The sequence below is a fragment of the Nuphar pumila genome, chromosome 16 (genome assembly GCF_984573655.1).
Source record: "Nuphar pumila chromosome 16, dmNupPumi1.hap1.1, whole genome shotgun sequence".
NCBI lineage: Eukaryota > Viridiplantae > Streptophyta > Magnoliopsida > Nymphaeales > Nymphaeaceae > Nuphar > Nuphar pumila.
In genome coordinates, this window is record NC_143264.1 from 32831409 (window position 1) to 32847105 (window position 15697).

At 38.2% G+C, this 15697-nt stretch overlaps 1 protein-coding gene, 1 non-coding gene and 1 pseudogene across 2 annotated transcripts; 2 read left to right on the forward strand and 1 right to left on the reverse strand.

The window, feature by feature from the left end:
* Positions 1-483: 483 nt before the first annotated feature.
* Positions 484-4171, reverse strand: LOC149813148 (uncharacterized). The gene is made up of 2 exons (XM_089991067.1): positions 4094-4171; positions 484-894 (listed from the first exon to the last, which is right to left on the reverse strand). The coding sequence occupies exons 1-2, from the start codon at positions 4169-4171 to the stop codon at positions 484-486; spliced, it is 489 nt and encodes a 162-aa protein (XP_089847193.1).
* Positions 4172-12461: 8290 nt separating this feature from the next.
* On the forward strand, positions 12462-12809 carry LOC149813149 (pentatricopeptide repeat-containing protein At3g47530 pseudogene; annotated as a pseudogene).
* A 2551-nt stretch (positions 12810-15360) lies between these two features.
* On the forward strand, positions 15361-15483 carry LOC149813150 (small nucleolar RNA SNORA17). The gene has a single exon (XR_016428398.1). It is a non-coding gene; the product is annotated as a small nucleolar RNA SNORA17 (small nucleolar RNA).
* The last annotated feature ends 214 nt before the right edge of the window (positions 15484-15697 follow it).

Sequence of the window (15697 nt, forward strand, 5' to 3'; positions counted from 1 at the left end):
AGGTAGAGTATGTACTTGAAATCGAGGATCAGAAACCACATCAATCTGATAATGTTGTAACTCTGCTTTTAAGTAAAATATATCTTGTGGTGTAAAATCTTGAGGATAGAACTTCTCTGCAAGCTTGCAAATATCAGCTATATTAAAGGATTCAAATGAGTTTTTAGGATCCAATGCTGCATCGTGAGAAAGATGTTCGACTAATGTGTCATTAAATCCAGTATTTAACTCCACCAACAAGAAATCTATAGCTTTATTGAAAACATCAAAATGATAGTGATGCTCAACTGAGGGATACTCACGACCATGGAATCGACCAACCATATATGAACCACTAAAGTCAGGTAGTCAAATATCATTTGTTGAACAAAATGATGTTACCTCTTGAAGGAATTCTTTACAACCATCTTCTCTCAAAGCTTGAAGCACATTCTTTATAGTGTAGACAAATTTCATAACAGTCAAGATATCTTGATTTTTCTTCTAAAGGGCCTGACATAGAATATCAGTAACTGCAAATATTTGATTCATCAAATGCAAGACAAATACAAATTCGAAACCTGTAATACAAGTGTATGCACCATCAACTTCAGCTTGAAATCTAGCACTTGGAGAATTTTCAACCAGGCACTCAACTACTTTATATGTTGCAACGTACATATCCATCAAGCTCTTTACAGATTCATAATGAGAACACCAACGAGTAGCTCCAGCTCTATGCAAGTTCCCAATCTGATTAGCCTCACTTCCTGTCGACCGTTCTCCAGCTTCTAACAAATGCTCAATTTCTTTTCTGTGTGCAGCTTTCAACTCATCAACACGCTTAGGCGAATAAGTAATAATGTTAACAACATTATCCAAATGAGAAAAGAATTGCCAAATATCACGAACATCCTTAGTTGCAGAAACCAATGTTAATTGCAAGTGATGCGCAAAACAATGAACATAATATGCATAAGGACAATCCTTTAGAAATAAAGCTTGGAGCCCATTTTAAGCACCCCGCATATTACTAGCACCATCGTACCCTTGTCCTCGCATATTCTGAATTTGAAGGTTGTGACTACTTAGAATACAAAAAAATTGATTTTTCAAATTCAACGAGGTAGTATCACTAACACTTTTAATTGCAAAAAATCATTCTCTTAAAATTCCTTCTTTATTGACAAACCTCAATATAATGCACATTTATTCTCATTTAGATGCATCTTGTGCTTCATCAACAAGGATACAATACAATGCATCTCCAACTTCATTACAAATCATACCTCGTACTCTGTTTGCCATAATGTGCAAAATCTCTCTCTGGATATCTGGAGAAGTGTATGTGGCATTTCTTAGAGCATTAGCCAAAACAACTTTACTAACATCTGCATTCATTTTTTCATAATAATCAACCAGTTCAATAAAATTTCCATAATTCAATGAAGATAAAGATTCATCATGACCCCTAAATGTGCAACCTTGGAGCGCTAACTACTGAAGAGCTAACATTGATGTTCTTACTCTCAAACGAGCTTTCTGACGTTCCTCTTGGGATACAACATTCATCACTTTGTCAATGTGATGACCCAGTCTCATCAAAATCTCTGCATTTCTTACACATACATTATGATATGAAGACAGTGAAGAGCCGACGAAAAGCATATTTTTCTCCTTGACTAACCCTCTTTCAATTATTAAACCTAACTGTTGTCAATGCTGAGAGATTCGAAGAAGGGTTATTATCAAGAAAAAGAAAGCAATAAAAACAATATGCTTTATCTTCTGTCGGAGAATACTCTAGCCAATGAAACTTATCATACCAATGTTCTTGACATCGACACACTTGTTTACCACATTGTCTACTTGGGTATTGTGCAAGTTTTGGCTGAAAAGGTCTCGCCCTAAGATAAGCTTGTCTAATTCAATCTATTTCATTAACAGGGTGATCATACATACACTTTATTTTACCCGGATCTCTTTCAATATAAAAATCAGATTCAGAAGTTGGATTCGAAGATGGAATATGCTCAGGTGATGATGGAATGGTTGGAGTAGGACTTGGAGTTTCCTCAACTTGTCCATCTGAAGAGTTGTCTAACTTCAAAAAAAATGATAACAAGTTTTTTCTTTTCTTAGTGCTCGAAGATTGTCCTCTTTCCATTTCAAATTCTACAATTAAATAAGATACTACATGAGCAATCAATCAAAAAGCATATTGTAACAGAGGGGACTCAGGAGAGAGTGATGTAACTTGAAAAGACGTAGGGGGCGTTGGCTCTCTGTCGGGGACGACGCCCCTTCTCTGCAACTCGAAAAGACGTAGAAATAGAGAGCATGGAGGAGACTCGTGTTACGACAATAAAGCCATACATGATACTTCAAGTACAAGGTTTTGATGATGAACAAGTGAATCAACTGCATTTCAGCTAAGGCAATAAAGAAAGATGACAATCATTGAAGAATTCGATGAAGAATCTTTGAAGACTAGTGTGCAAATATTAAATTCATTAAAAGTCTTAGATTCTTGTAAGAGCCTTACTTAGAGTGCATATTTCGGTTGCATTTCACCTAAAAAGTCTTTAAAAAAACTTTTCTAAAAGTACCCTTCATGAAAATCTTTTTAGAAAACTCTTTATTTAATTTTTCATGTTTATTAGTCGACCAATAGACTCACCAGTCGACTAATCCTTTCGCGCTAAATTTTCTAAACAAAATGTCATTTTTGTCAAATTAGTCGACCGATGGTTTTATCAGTCGACCGGACAGAATGTCTGTTTTCTGAAAATTTAGCAGCAGTCGACTAATGATTTTATCAGTCGACCGGACATAATATGTATTTTCAAAAAAATTTAGCAGCAGTCGACTGAAAGGTTTTTCAGTCTACTGATGATATTATCAGTCGACTAATTTTTTCTCTAGTCGACTAAGTTTCAAATCTTCAGATTTTCAAACGGCTTGATAAACACATTAGTCGACCGACGATAACTGTCAATCTACTAATAGTTAATTATCAGTCGACTAACTATTGTTCCAGTTGACTAATTTTGCCGTTTTTCCTGAAACTTTTAAAAGGCGTGTCTTTTCATTTTTCAAACGTTTTGATCGTTCAAAATGGACTATTTTGACACCCTTTCATACCCTCAACATATGAAATCTTTCAACTATAAATATGATTGCATTCTACACTCAAAAGTAATCAAATTGAATACAATTACATTGAATTATTCTTTGCTTTTCACTCATATTCAGTTTCTCACTCACTTGATATTTTTCACTTCAGTTTTTCACTCAAATTCCTTTGAGAGACAGTGAATTCGTGAGTAGAGTATTTCAACAACCTCAAAAGCCAATTGCATCTCATTTGCATTCATAAGAAGGGCTCGTAGGTTGTTTTGTAAGTTGTTACTTCTTTCAATTTTCTGTAAAAGGAAGGACTCCTTGGTTTAAAGTAGTTGTTTGCTTTTAGTAGGTGTGTTACTAAAAGTGGAACCAAATTTCGTTTGTATGATCTTGTAGTTACATAAGGTTGATAGTGGAAATCTCAAGTGGGTTTTGCTTGGGGACTGGATGTAGGTCGGGAAAGACCGAACCAGGATAAATTATTGTGCTCTTTGTGTGATTGCTTTGCGAATTGCAAAATCCGTCAAAATTCTGAAAACGATATTTAAAAGCACTATTCACCCCCCCCCCTCTAGTGCTCGTTGCATTGATCCTACTGTACTTTCAACTCAGAGGAGAGTGATACAACCGGGGGGAGTCGGTTCTCTGCTGACCTCCCAACAAATACGATACAAAGGGGGGGGGCTCCCTACCGATGATCTGAGAGAGGCGTAAAGGAAAAAGGGGCATGGCAGGGGGCCATCGGCCTCCCGCCGATCTCTCGGCAGCACAGAGAGGCACAAAGGGGGGAATTGGTGCAGGGAGGCCTGTCGGCCTCCCAGCAAATACGATACAGAGGGGGAGGCAGAGCGTCGCCTTAGGGGGGGGGGCTCCCTGCCGACCTTCCGGTGACCTTAGAGAGGCATAAAGGAAAAAGGGGCACGATAGGGGGCCATCAGCCTTCCTCCAGTCTATCGACAACACAAAGAGGCACAAAGGGGGGAATCACCGCAGGGAGGCCCGTCAGCTCCCTGCCAGCCTCCTGGCGATCACAATTCAGAGGGAAATCACAACAGGGAGCGGCCATTGGCTCCCTATCGGCCTCCCGAGTCCCTGAAACATGCATAGAAGGGGAAAGATGAAGGAGAAAACAGAGGGAGAGAGGGACAGAGAGACGGCGTACCTGGATTCTGCTGGCATCGTCGGTTGCTGCAAGCAGGGAGCGAGAGATGGGGGAGAAAGGGAATACATAATGGAGGGAGAGGCTGCACTTGAAAAGGAAGAGAAAGAGATCGGGCTGTGATTTAAAACCCTATAGGGTTTCATATCCGGATCGGGTCCAACCTGGCTTCTGAGGCAGGACTGGGCTAGCCCCCCCCCCCCCCCCCCAGCTCTGCCTTTGGACACCACAACTTTGCCATTTAAGCTGAAGAATCATCATCATGATTGTGATCATGGTCATCACTATCATCATGTGCATCCACATTGGGCATGTGTCATCTGCATGAAGCCAGTTGTCTAGACGAGAGGTTCCCACTTGTTGCCAAATGCCTACCATGTGTTGTTTAAACTACCATCCAAAAAATACGAGCTGCATGTAAATTCAAAAGTTGAACATGTCTTCCAGTTGGTATGTCATTCTCTACCACACTTTCAGACTGTCACGGGCATAAAATTTTTTGCAAACCTTTGACGCGTCAGACGGTTTAGTCTGGATAGCCTAACGGTCAAAGGCCGCATACCAATACTTTTTCATGTACTAAATCATTTCATTGGCCCTGCGCACCACCTCGTGCGTAGCTGCCTAACGGAAGCTAATCAAGCACATCTTCAAATGCGTATTCTAGGTAATCCATGCCACTTAGTGCATAACTGTCTCATACTAGCTATCACTTCTAAAAAGAGTACAAACTTGCCTTAGCCTTGCGTGTCATGGAACGTATTGCGACTCCATGTGTACAGTATAACAAAACCTCATCACTGAAGGAACAAAACCTTACGCCCCCCAGTCCGAAAACCAGTTGATAATTGAACACCATAGCACCACCCAGACTCATTCAGCGATGCTTAAGCATTCACTCGCCTAGCCCTGAGTCACCATACTCGGTTGGAATCACCTAAGGTGATGTTTGGGGGAATTAGCCCTAACCCACACGCACTCCTGTGCGTCCAAACGTTATGTGTGAAAAACTCCTACAAGCTGAGAGATCCTTAACCAAATCTTCAAAAGCATCCTTTGATCCGCTGACATTGCTTAACCAAAATGCTCAATGTTTGTACCGCCATACAAAAATGCACTAACGACGATATTGTTGCTTATCGCGTACCTTATTATCACCGCACGCCACCGATCAAGCCAATACATACCACATATTTCTACACTCATTTTTTCACTCAGTAGAGCATCACACTGCACCTGCCCCCATTCTGAAAGCTCTGTTCGGGACCGACAATGTTAGTACCATAATAAATAAAGTTGCAAGAAATAATCAATCAAATAAAAAGGCTCTTGACACCTCATGAAACTGAATTTAAATCAGTCAGTCAAATTTTCAATATACCCATTATTTAAAGCAATAAGATTTTTTTTAGTACCAAATCATACTCAATATATACGAGAATGGGACATGAGGAACCAGCATTAAGAGTTCCAATCAAGGTTTGGAACCTCAAATAGGAGTGTCTCATCGTTTCTTTCTGGGGATGGAGAGAACTCAACAAAGGTTGCTGTTGGCCCCTCCTCTACAACGAGGGATCGACTTTGAACCATGGTGCTATCCCAACTCCCATATGTCCCATCACCAATGATCTCGCAATAGAAAATGTGCATTGCAAGTCGGAGACCCATTCTTAACAAAGGGATGTTCATGGGCACCAAAGACTAGCCGAAGGTCTCGAGCAATCCTTTGAAACTACACTCAGATGTTGAGATGCATTCTGCAGAGAGGTCTTTGGTTACCTGGAACACCATGATCACCGGCCTAGTGCAGAATGAGATGCGCTCGGGCTTTTCCGGCGGATGCAAACCGATGGCATGAGGCCGAATGAAGTCACATTGGTTGGTGTTCTTTCAGGTTGTGCTCAATTGGGTGCGCTGGAGGTTGGGAAATGGCTGCACAACTATGTCGACAAGAACGACATTAAGCTGAGTGTTTTCTTTAGTAATTCTCTCATAGATATGTACGTGAAAAGTGGAACTTTGGAATACGCACAAGTTTTGATGGTATGTGTGAGAGGACTGTGGTCTCGTGGAACGCCATGATATCAGAGTTGGCACTACACGGGCATGGGGAGGATGTTCTCACCCTCTTCTAACAGATGGAGAAGGAAGGAGTTGAGCCCAATGATGTTATTTCATTGTCATTTTGAGTGCCTACATGCATGCCGGGTTGCTTGACGATGGAAAGCGGTTTTTCTATCTCATGCTTGGAAGATATGGAATTGAGCCCAAGGTGGAGCATTATAGGTGCATGATCGACCTCCTTGGTCGAGCTGGGCGTGTGGTTGAGGCTCATGAGCTGGTGAAGTCTTTGAGGGTTGCACCCAGTGGCGGAGCCACGGGTGGGCGGCCGCCCACCCTAAACTTTGAAACCGAGTCGACTCATGACTCGGGAAACCGAGTCGACCGGGACCCGGGCTCTCGATGAGTCTAGAGCCTGCCAAAAGGGGCGAGGGGTAAAACCCTTGCCAGTTTTCTAAAGCTTTGCCCCTCCGTTCCGGCGTTCCCCTTCTGTCACAGGCAAGGCGGCAACCCCATTTGCCGGCAACCCCTGTGCTCTGCAGTGTCGTCGGGCCGCCGGCCTCCCTTCGGTGAACCCGCGGTGGCGGTGCCCCCCTCCGAGCTTCTCCCTCTCTGCTGCAATCTCCGGCGACGCGAGGCACTGGTGTCGCAGTCAGTCGGACCTTCACCAATCTCCGGTGACCATCGCTAGCAGCCGACCGTCGCACTGTCTCAGGTAACCTCCCTAGTCCCTACCCTTGGGGTCTTGTCTCATGAGTCTTTTTCTTTCGCTTGTTCGAAGGTGAAAGTCTGAATTTGATTCTTCCTCCCCACTGAACACCCACCACTGCAACAACATCTTTTCTGTCTCTTTTCGTACAATCTCATCCATTTCCAAATTGCCATGTTTTCCTGAATGATGGAAAGTCAATTATTCCTTAAACAAGGTTGTTATCACTGAAATGGGTGCTCCTCATTGAGTCTTCCTTCTTTCTGCTTCCTTTTTCTGTATAAATGGTAGCTTCAGTGGGTGCATCTTTCTCTTGGTCTTCCTCTTCTAACTCCCCAAGTTATTACCTCCACAATTTCAGGGTATGTTTTCTTTTCCTTTCTCCTCTTTGGGCTGTGAGCAATTCTGTTTGAGTTTTTGTTATGTTTCATTACCATTTGTTGTTCTCGTGAATTTTTGGTTGAAAATCTCTTGTTGGTTTATGCTAGAAAGGATGAAAAGTTTTTCTTTTCTTTTCATGTTCTTCATGGTATTGAGATTATGCTTTGCGGTGTCTTTCAGTTTCGGCAAACTATTGTGTGTTGATTTTGGTTGGCGGGGAATTCATTTAGTCATGTTTTAGTACTAAATAGTTTTTTTTAATCTTCTTATACCTGCATAATTTTTCTATGCTTTGAATTGTATTCATATTTCATGATATTCATTAAATTTGCTTTTCCTAAAATGTTCTTTAAGTGGCGAGTTTTCCTAATCAGTTAGGTATTTAGGGAAAATATTGTCATTGTTATTGATTATGGATTTATGAGTACCCCCTCTCTCTTGTTTTTCTTGTCGACGATAACCCTGTTTGCGGTTTCTGAGAAACCAAAGCCTTCGGTTTCTCAGAAACCGCAAAGCATCAGCAAGAGCGTCTCTTACTAGGAGGTGAGATCTTCGGCGGTTCCTCGTCGAGAGAATGAGTTTCTAGTTTTTTTTTTACTTCTAATCCGAACTGGGGAACATGAAAAATCTTGTTTGGTGTATTTACTTCAGAAAAAAGAAGAAAAAACTATTTCAGGTTATTATTTAGTGAGTCTTTGTGGAGCTATGTGATGGATAGGGATGCTAATGTTTTTGACAGTTTAAGTGAGCTATTCGTGAAAAGTTGGTATATTCCCTAAATTTGATTTATGTGAGATTGATATATCATGTTAAAGAGCTATTTAATTTTCATGGAAGGAACAAAATTGTCAATTTTTCTAATGCACAATGTAAAAGGTATTTTTAATTCGTCTAGTTAGATGCATGTCTTTACTCAGGAAGGTATTTTAAATTAGACACAAGTTTTTAGTATTTAATCATGTAGCTTGGACTTGTTTGGGGCAATATATTTTTCTAGCTTCTTTTGGTGTCCAATTCTAGTCCATCTACATGGCCTGGATTCAAACACTCGATATTTCTGCTATACTAGGCATTGTCTAGGTTTTGAGTGTGTTTCTTAACTATCTTTTGCTATTTGACTCTTCAACTAGTAATATTTCACATTTTGTGCCATGTATGATTTGATTTAACTAGTAATGTTTCACGTTCTGTTGTATGTTTCTTTGTAATGAAGATCTTTGTTTAAGTTGAGGTGGTATGAAATGCTTGGTCCATTTTCTAAATAGGATTGTGATGAATGAGCCCATTTTGCAACAATAGCACAACCCTTAAAACTCATTTATGATTAGATGAGCTTTGTCAGCCTGTTGTATCAGGTAAGTGAGCTTGAGTGACATTGACCTGGGCCAACTTGGTCGATTGATACAGAATAATGTTTTTGAAATTTTAGCCATGTTTTATGTTAATTCTGTTTGTTACTACTTATGAAGCTTCTCATGTTTCTTTTTGGTTGAGTGATTAATGAACTTTATTGTTTAAATTCTTCTTCCAGCTCTCTCTCTCTCTGTAATCTTGACCCTCACTTCTTTACTAAAGGCTTCCTTATACTATGACTTCACGGAGTGTGTCTCTACAAATGGTAAAGGGGCATATAGGTGAACTGTTTTTATGAGGTATAGAGGTGGGAGCATGGTGCTTATCTGTATGTATCTCATACTACAGAGGTTGTTTTCTGACAAGGACTTTGGTTAGTACGGAAAGTCTGATAGTATATAAATGTTTAAGTGATTTAGATTGTGTATGGTAAATTTATAGAAACTTGTAGGATGCTATCCTAAACTTTCAAGAAAAGTCATCCATATCCCTTTATATACAAGTCATACTGGAAACTTCATAAAAATGGTTGTATTCCTGTATCTGCAGTCGTATCCATGTGACATAGGTTGTAGGCATTCTGACAGCTTGTTATGAAAGAAGGTTAAACCTATTTATCTTGATTTCAATGACTAATTTATGTGTTATGAGTTGGCTAAATGAATTATCATTCATCAAGAACTTGATTTTTCAGACTGACACTGGACTTTGCTTCCACTGCCTCATCTGATTGCTAACAGGGGGCTTCGCCCCCTGCCTTGTTCTTATTGTCATTTCATTTTACTCGATCATTTTTTGCAATGAGATTTGGCTTATATAACATTGTCATATTTTTTTTCGTTGCGTAGGAATGGATAAGTTTATATCGAAAAGGTCAATCTTTGATAAATCTTCTGTAACTCGAGAAGGAGAACCAAGTTAGAAAATATACAAAACAGAAAATGATGAATCAGAGTTACCTGCAGACCCTGCACTTCGTCCTTCTATTTCTAGTTATCATCCTAATATCCAAGATAATGTTCGTAGAGCATATATGATCTGAGGTCCTTGTCAACCTCGAGATTGTATGTTTCAACTAAACCATAAAAAACAAAGGTTCATTCCAGCTTGGTATGATGAGTATAAGGATTGGTTGGAGTATAGTACAAGTAAGCATAAAGCATATTGTTTGCAGTGTTATCTTTTCAGGCCAAAAAGCACAGAGAAGATTAGTTTAGAGGCATTCGTATCTGAATGATTTGATAACTGGAAAGACAAGAAGATGTTTGATAAACATGTTGGAAGCTCTGGCAGTTTTCACAATTCAACACGAATGAAGTGTCAAAATTTGATGCAACAAAAACAACATATTGATTCTATACTTTATCAACAAAGTGTTCGACAGAAAGATGAATATAGACTTCGCCTTTGGGCAACTGTTAATGCAATTAGATACTTGTTAAGTCAAGGATTGGCATTTCGAGGGCATGATGAAGCTAAAGAATCTCTTAATAGAGGAAATTTTATTGAGTTGTTGAAGATATTTGCAAAGATCAATGATGACATAAATAAAGTTGTATTGAAAAGTGCTCCAGAAAATAACAAATTGATATCTCCTGATATACAAAAGGATATTGTCAAGGCTGCTTCTATACAAACCACAAATGCTATTATCATGGAACTTGGAGATACTTTTTTTTCTATTTTACTTGATGATTCTCGTGATGTATCAACTAAAGAACAAATGGCTATTATTTTACGGTTTGTTAATGAAAAAGGTCGATTGGTTGAGCGATTTCTTACTCTTGTGCATGTTCTTGAAACAAGTTCTTTGTCACTCAAACAAGCAATTGAAGAAGCATTCTGTAAGAATAAATTAAGCATATTAAGTTTGCGTAGACAGGGTTATGATGGAGCAAGTAATATGAGAGGGGAGTTTAATGGATTGAAAAGTCTTATATTACATGAAAATGCATCTGCATATTATATTCATTGTTTTGCACATCAACTTCAATCGGCATTAGTTGGTGTTGCTAAAAAAAATTCATTGCTTGATGTGTTTTTCAATATATTAGGCAGGTTGTCAACTTTTTTCTCCACTTCATGCAAGAGATCTGAGCTTATTCGAGAAGCAAAATTTATGCGAATTGCTGAAGCACTTGCATTGGGTGAACTTGAAACAGGACGAGGATTAAATCAAGAAATAAATTCCAAACGACCTGGTGATACTCGGTGGGGTTCTCATTACGATGCTTTAGTTAATTTACTCAGTATGTATTCTTCTGTTATTCAAGTGTTAGATTTCATTGCAGAAGATACATATTCAGGAAAAAGTTCAGATGCAATTATTTTATATCATCATTTGCAAGATTTTGAATTTGTATTTTGCTTACATTTGATGTGTAAAGTTTTGGGAATAATTGATGATCTTTCACAAGCACTTCAGCGAAAAGATCAAGACATTGTGAATGCTATGAGTTTAGTCACTATATCAAAACAGTGCCTTCAAGGTCTGAGAGACAATGGATGAGACTCTCTCATAAACAAAGTGTTCATATTTTGTAAGAGATTTGATATTCTGATTCCTGATCTAGGGGACTCATATACACCTCAAGGACGACCAAGACATAAGGTTGAAAAGATCACCACATTGCATCATTATCGTATTGATATGTTTTATGTTATTATTGATTTGCAACTTCAAGAGTTGAATGATCGTTTCACTGAAGCAAATACAGAGCTCCTCCTTTCAATGGCATGCTTGAGTCCAAAGAATTCTTTTTCTGCTTTTGATAAAGATAAGTTGATTCGTCTTGCCGAGCTTTACCCTAAGGACTTTTCTAACGTAAACATAATTAGACTGGAAAATCAATTTGATATATATATTGCAGACATGCGAAACAGTGATCAGTTTTCAAATTTAAAATCTTTAGTAGAGCTAGCAGAGATGATGGTAGCAACTCAAAAGCACATTGTATTTTCTCATGTGTATCTATTGATTAAGTTGGCATTAACTTTGCCAATTGCAACAGCAAGTGTTGAAAGAGCATTTTCAGCTATGAACAATATCAAAAGTCGTCTACGTAATAGAATGGGAGATGAATGGATCAATGATGCTTTGGTTACTTACATAGAGAAGGAGACATTTGATACCATCAGTGATGATGCAATTATGAATTGCTTTCAAAATATGAAAAATAGAAGATGCCAATTGTAAAATTTTCATGAATTTAGTTGTTTGTATTTCTTAAGTGAACAATTTTTTTTTTAGTTTAAAGGTACAATTTAAGGTTTTATCTTATTATGTTCATAAATTTAGTTGTTTGTGTTTGTAACAATTGTTATTTTAATTCAAAGGCTTATTTAAGTTTTATCTCTCCACGAATGACTGTTCCTCCAGCGAAAAAATTTTGGCTCCGCCACTGGTCCGAATAAATGGATCGTCCTTCAAGACCATAGCATTGTCTCCGAGACTTGAAGTCTGCCCACCCAAGGAAAAACTTCTGGCTCCGCCACTGGTTGCACCAGATGCAGGTATCTGGGGTGCCCTGCTCTCAGCTTGTCGTATCCATGGACATATGGAGCTAGCTCAAGAAGCATTGCTACAACTTCTTCAGTTAGAACCATGTAATGTAGGAAATCATGTACTCTTATCTAATATTTATGCTGCATGCGGGCGTCCAGAGGACGTGAAACAAATTCCCCAGATGATAGATGATGAGAGATAGGAATGTTCATAAGACGTCGGGATCAAGTTCTATAGAAGTTGAGAGATCGATTCATGAGTTCATTGCAGGTGATAAATCATATCCAAGATCTGATGAGATCTTAAAGAAGTTGGAGGAACTGGGAATTGGATTGAAGCTTGCAGGTTACGTTCATGATACCAAGTCTGTGTTACATGATATAAAGGAAGAAGAGGAGAATGCGCTTAATGTGCACAGTGAGAAACTAGCTATGGATTATGGGCTTAGCAGCATTGCTATAAGGATCATGAAGAATTTGCGTGTATGTGTAGACTTGCCATGTCGCAGCGAAACTCATATCCAAGATTGTCGATAGGGAAATAATTGTTAGAGACCGAGTGAGGTTCCACCATTTCAAAGATGGGGCTTGCTCATGTAAAGATTATTGGTGATGAGGGATACGTGGCTGGCTTGCATCTAAACAAATGTAATTGTCTAATTGTGCTTCGTGCGCCTCAACATCTGAGCGTAGTTTCAAATGATTGCTCGAGACCTTTGTTCAACTGAAAATAGCCTTATCAGTTGGACGACATTCGCACATCAAATGTGTGAACCTCACAACATTCACAATTGAAGACAACCTTATCTATTGGATGACATTCACGCATCAGATTGTGTGAACCTCACAACATTTGCAACTGAAGACAACCTTATCCATTAGATGACATTCACACGTTAAAATGTGCAAACCTCACAACATTCACTGTTGAAGACAACTTTATCAATTGGATGTCACACATCATAATGTGAGAACTTCACAATAATTGAATGACACATCAAAGTTGTGAACCTTAAGACATTTCCAACTAAGGACTTAACCTTATCAATTGGATAATATTCTCACATCAAAATGTGTGAACCTCAAGACATTCACATATAAGATTATAAAAAAATCATTTTTTGACATATATGAGGTTCACATGCAGTCAACACATTTTTGCGAACTTGAAACCATATTTGCGAATGTGGTCACATCCATCTTCGAGAGTTGTGAAGGTCAAGACATTCACATAGCATATTTGTAAACTAAACATGTATTTGTGGATGTCATTTTGCAAGTTTAAGTTATTGTATACTTAAAGTAGATCGACATGAAAGTCCCCACATACGCAAATATGGTTTCCGGTTTGCAAAAATGTGTTTATTATATGCAAACCTCTTATTTGTTAAAAAATGACATACACTCTTATGTGCTAATGTCATGAGGGTACACTTTGATGTATGAATGCTATCAAATCAAATCAATAAGGTTACATCCTCAGTTGCGAATGTTCTAAGGTTCACAACTCCGATGTACAAATGTTCATAGTTTCTCACACTTCGATGCATATTCGTATCTATACATTCATACATTCATTCATACATTTATTAAAAAATGAATTTGCTCATACATATATTCATTCATTCATTAAAAAAAGAACCCATCAATACATATATTCATTTCATTCATTAAAAAATGAACATGCTTATGCAATCATTCATTAAGAAAATGAACTTGCTGATAAATTTATTCATTTCATTAATTCAAAATGAACCAGCTCATCTATGCACATTGAATTTGTTTGTCTCATCAAATAATAAAAATTTTAAATTTACTAAAAATAATAAAAAATAAAAAAGATCATGACATCAATTTATACTAAGCAATTAACCTTGACTACTAAGAAACATCTTACACATCTATCAATATATTAGTTGTCTGAAGAATTAACTTTAAGATAAAAAAAACTGAAAAAAAAACTATAATTAATACAAAAAACATTAATCCAAAATGACATATCTTGCCTTTGGATATCTTAGTTGACATTTTCAACATTTATAGCGTTCAATGTCATCCTCATTTTTGCAAGGAACACAGAAAAAAGAGTTTGAGCAAATATATGGAGATAAAATTAAGCAAAAATAAAATTTACCTTTAATTTTAAATGCAATGCAACAAGAGAACAATATATTTTTTTGCATAAGATAAATTTGAAGCATAGGATAAACAAGCATGCCTAAAACCCAAAAAATACGTAGAATAAGAGAAATAAAGCAATTTTAAGAGTTGTACATTTATCTATTCATTTAATAAAAAAAAGGCCAAAACAACTAATGCATGCAAATGCACAGCTAAAATAACTAATTCATACAAAAAAATAATTGTTCACGACTGATGATGTCTCGAGCGCTCAAAAAGTCCTCGATGAAGTGTCACAAAAAATAATCATAAAAAATACTAAATTTTTTTGCCAAGAAAACAAGATGGGGTAAAATGGGTTGGAGACAACAAACGTTTTTTAAATAACAAAGTGTTGCAATTAATGCTCGTACAAACATTCACAAAAACATGAGAAGATTCATATTTAAGTCTTGAAAAAATTTACGAATCTCATGTTCAATGTATGAATATTTGAAAAGCCTGCAAATGAAACACAAGATCCGCGTGTACGTATATCTACGAATGCCAAAGTATTTATTTAAGTGAAGCTCACATGTTATATTCACGAAGATCATATTATAATTGCAAAGGTCATATTGTATTTGCAAAGGTCTCAATAGAGTGCAAAAGTCAATGACATTCATAACCTATGTCACACGGACTCGGCTAAGGAGGTGCCGCACCCGAGTCGACACGCCCCGACACGGGTGCGGACTCGGGTGCGGCTTCGGACTCGGCCCGGACTCGGTCAACGCCGAGTCGGACTCGGTCAACGAGTCCAGGCCGAGTCCGTCCACATTTTGGACTCGGTCAACTTTGACCGAGTCCAAAAATGTCTCTAAAAAACTAATTTTTTATTTAAAAAAAAATATATAAAAAAGGCACTGTGACTGTGCAGTCTTTGCAGTGTGCACAGTATGTGACTGTGCACAGTGCACAGTCTGTGACTGTGCACAGTCTTTGCAGTGTGCACTGTGCACAGTCTGTGACTGTGCACAGTGCTGTGCACAGTGCTGTGCCTGTGCACAGTGCACAGTGCTGTGCCTGTGCACCGTCACAGTCTGTGACTGCACAGACACCTGTGGCATTTTAAAAATAAAATAAAATTATATATATATATATATATATATATTGCCGAGTCCCCGTGTCCAAAAATTTTAAAATTGTGCCGCACCCGTGTCGCACCCGCACCCGCACCCATGTGACATAGTTCATAACTAATATTTGCAAATGTTAGCAAACATTTACGAACTTCTTCAAAGAGCATTTAATTATCAAAAGTT

Coding starts and splice junctions, on each gene's coding strand:
- LOC149813148 (XM_089991067.1), bottom strand. CDS start 4,171: ATGGCCGCTCCCTGTTGTGATTTCCCTCTGAATTGTGATCGCCAGGAG. Junction 895..4,093: donor AGCTGACGGGCCTCCCTGCG/GTGATTCCCCCC, acceptor TCTGCAACTAAG/GATGTTCGTGATATTTGGCA.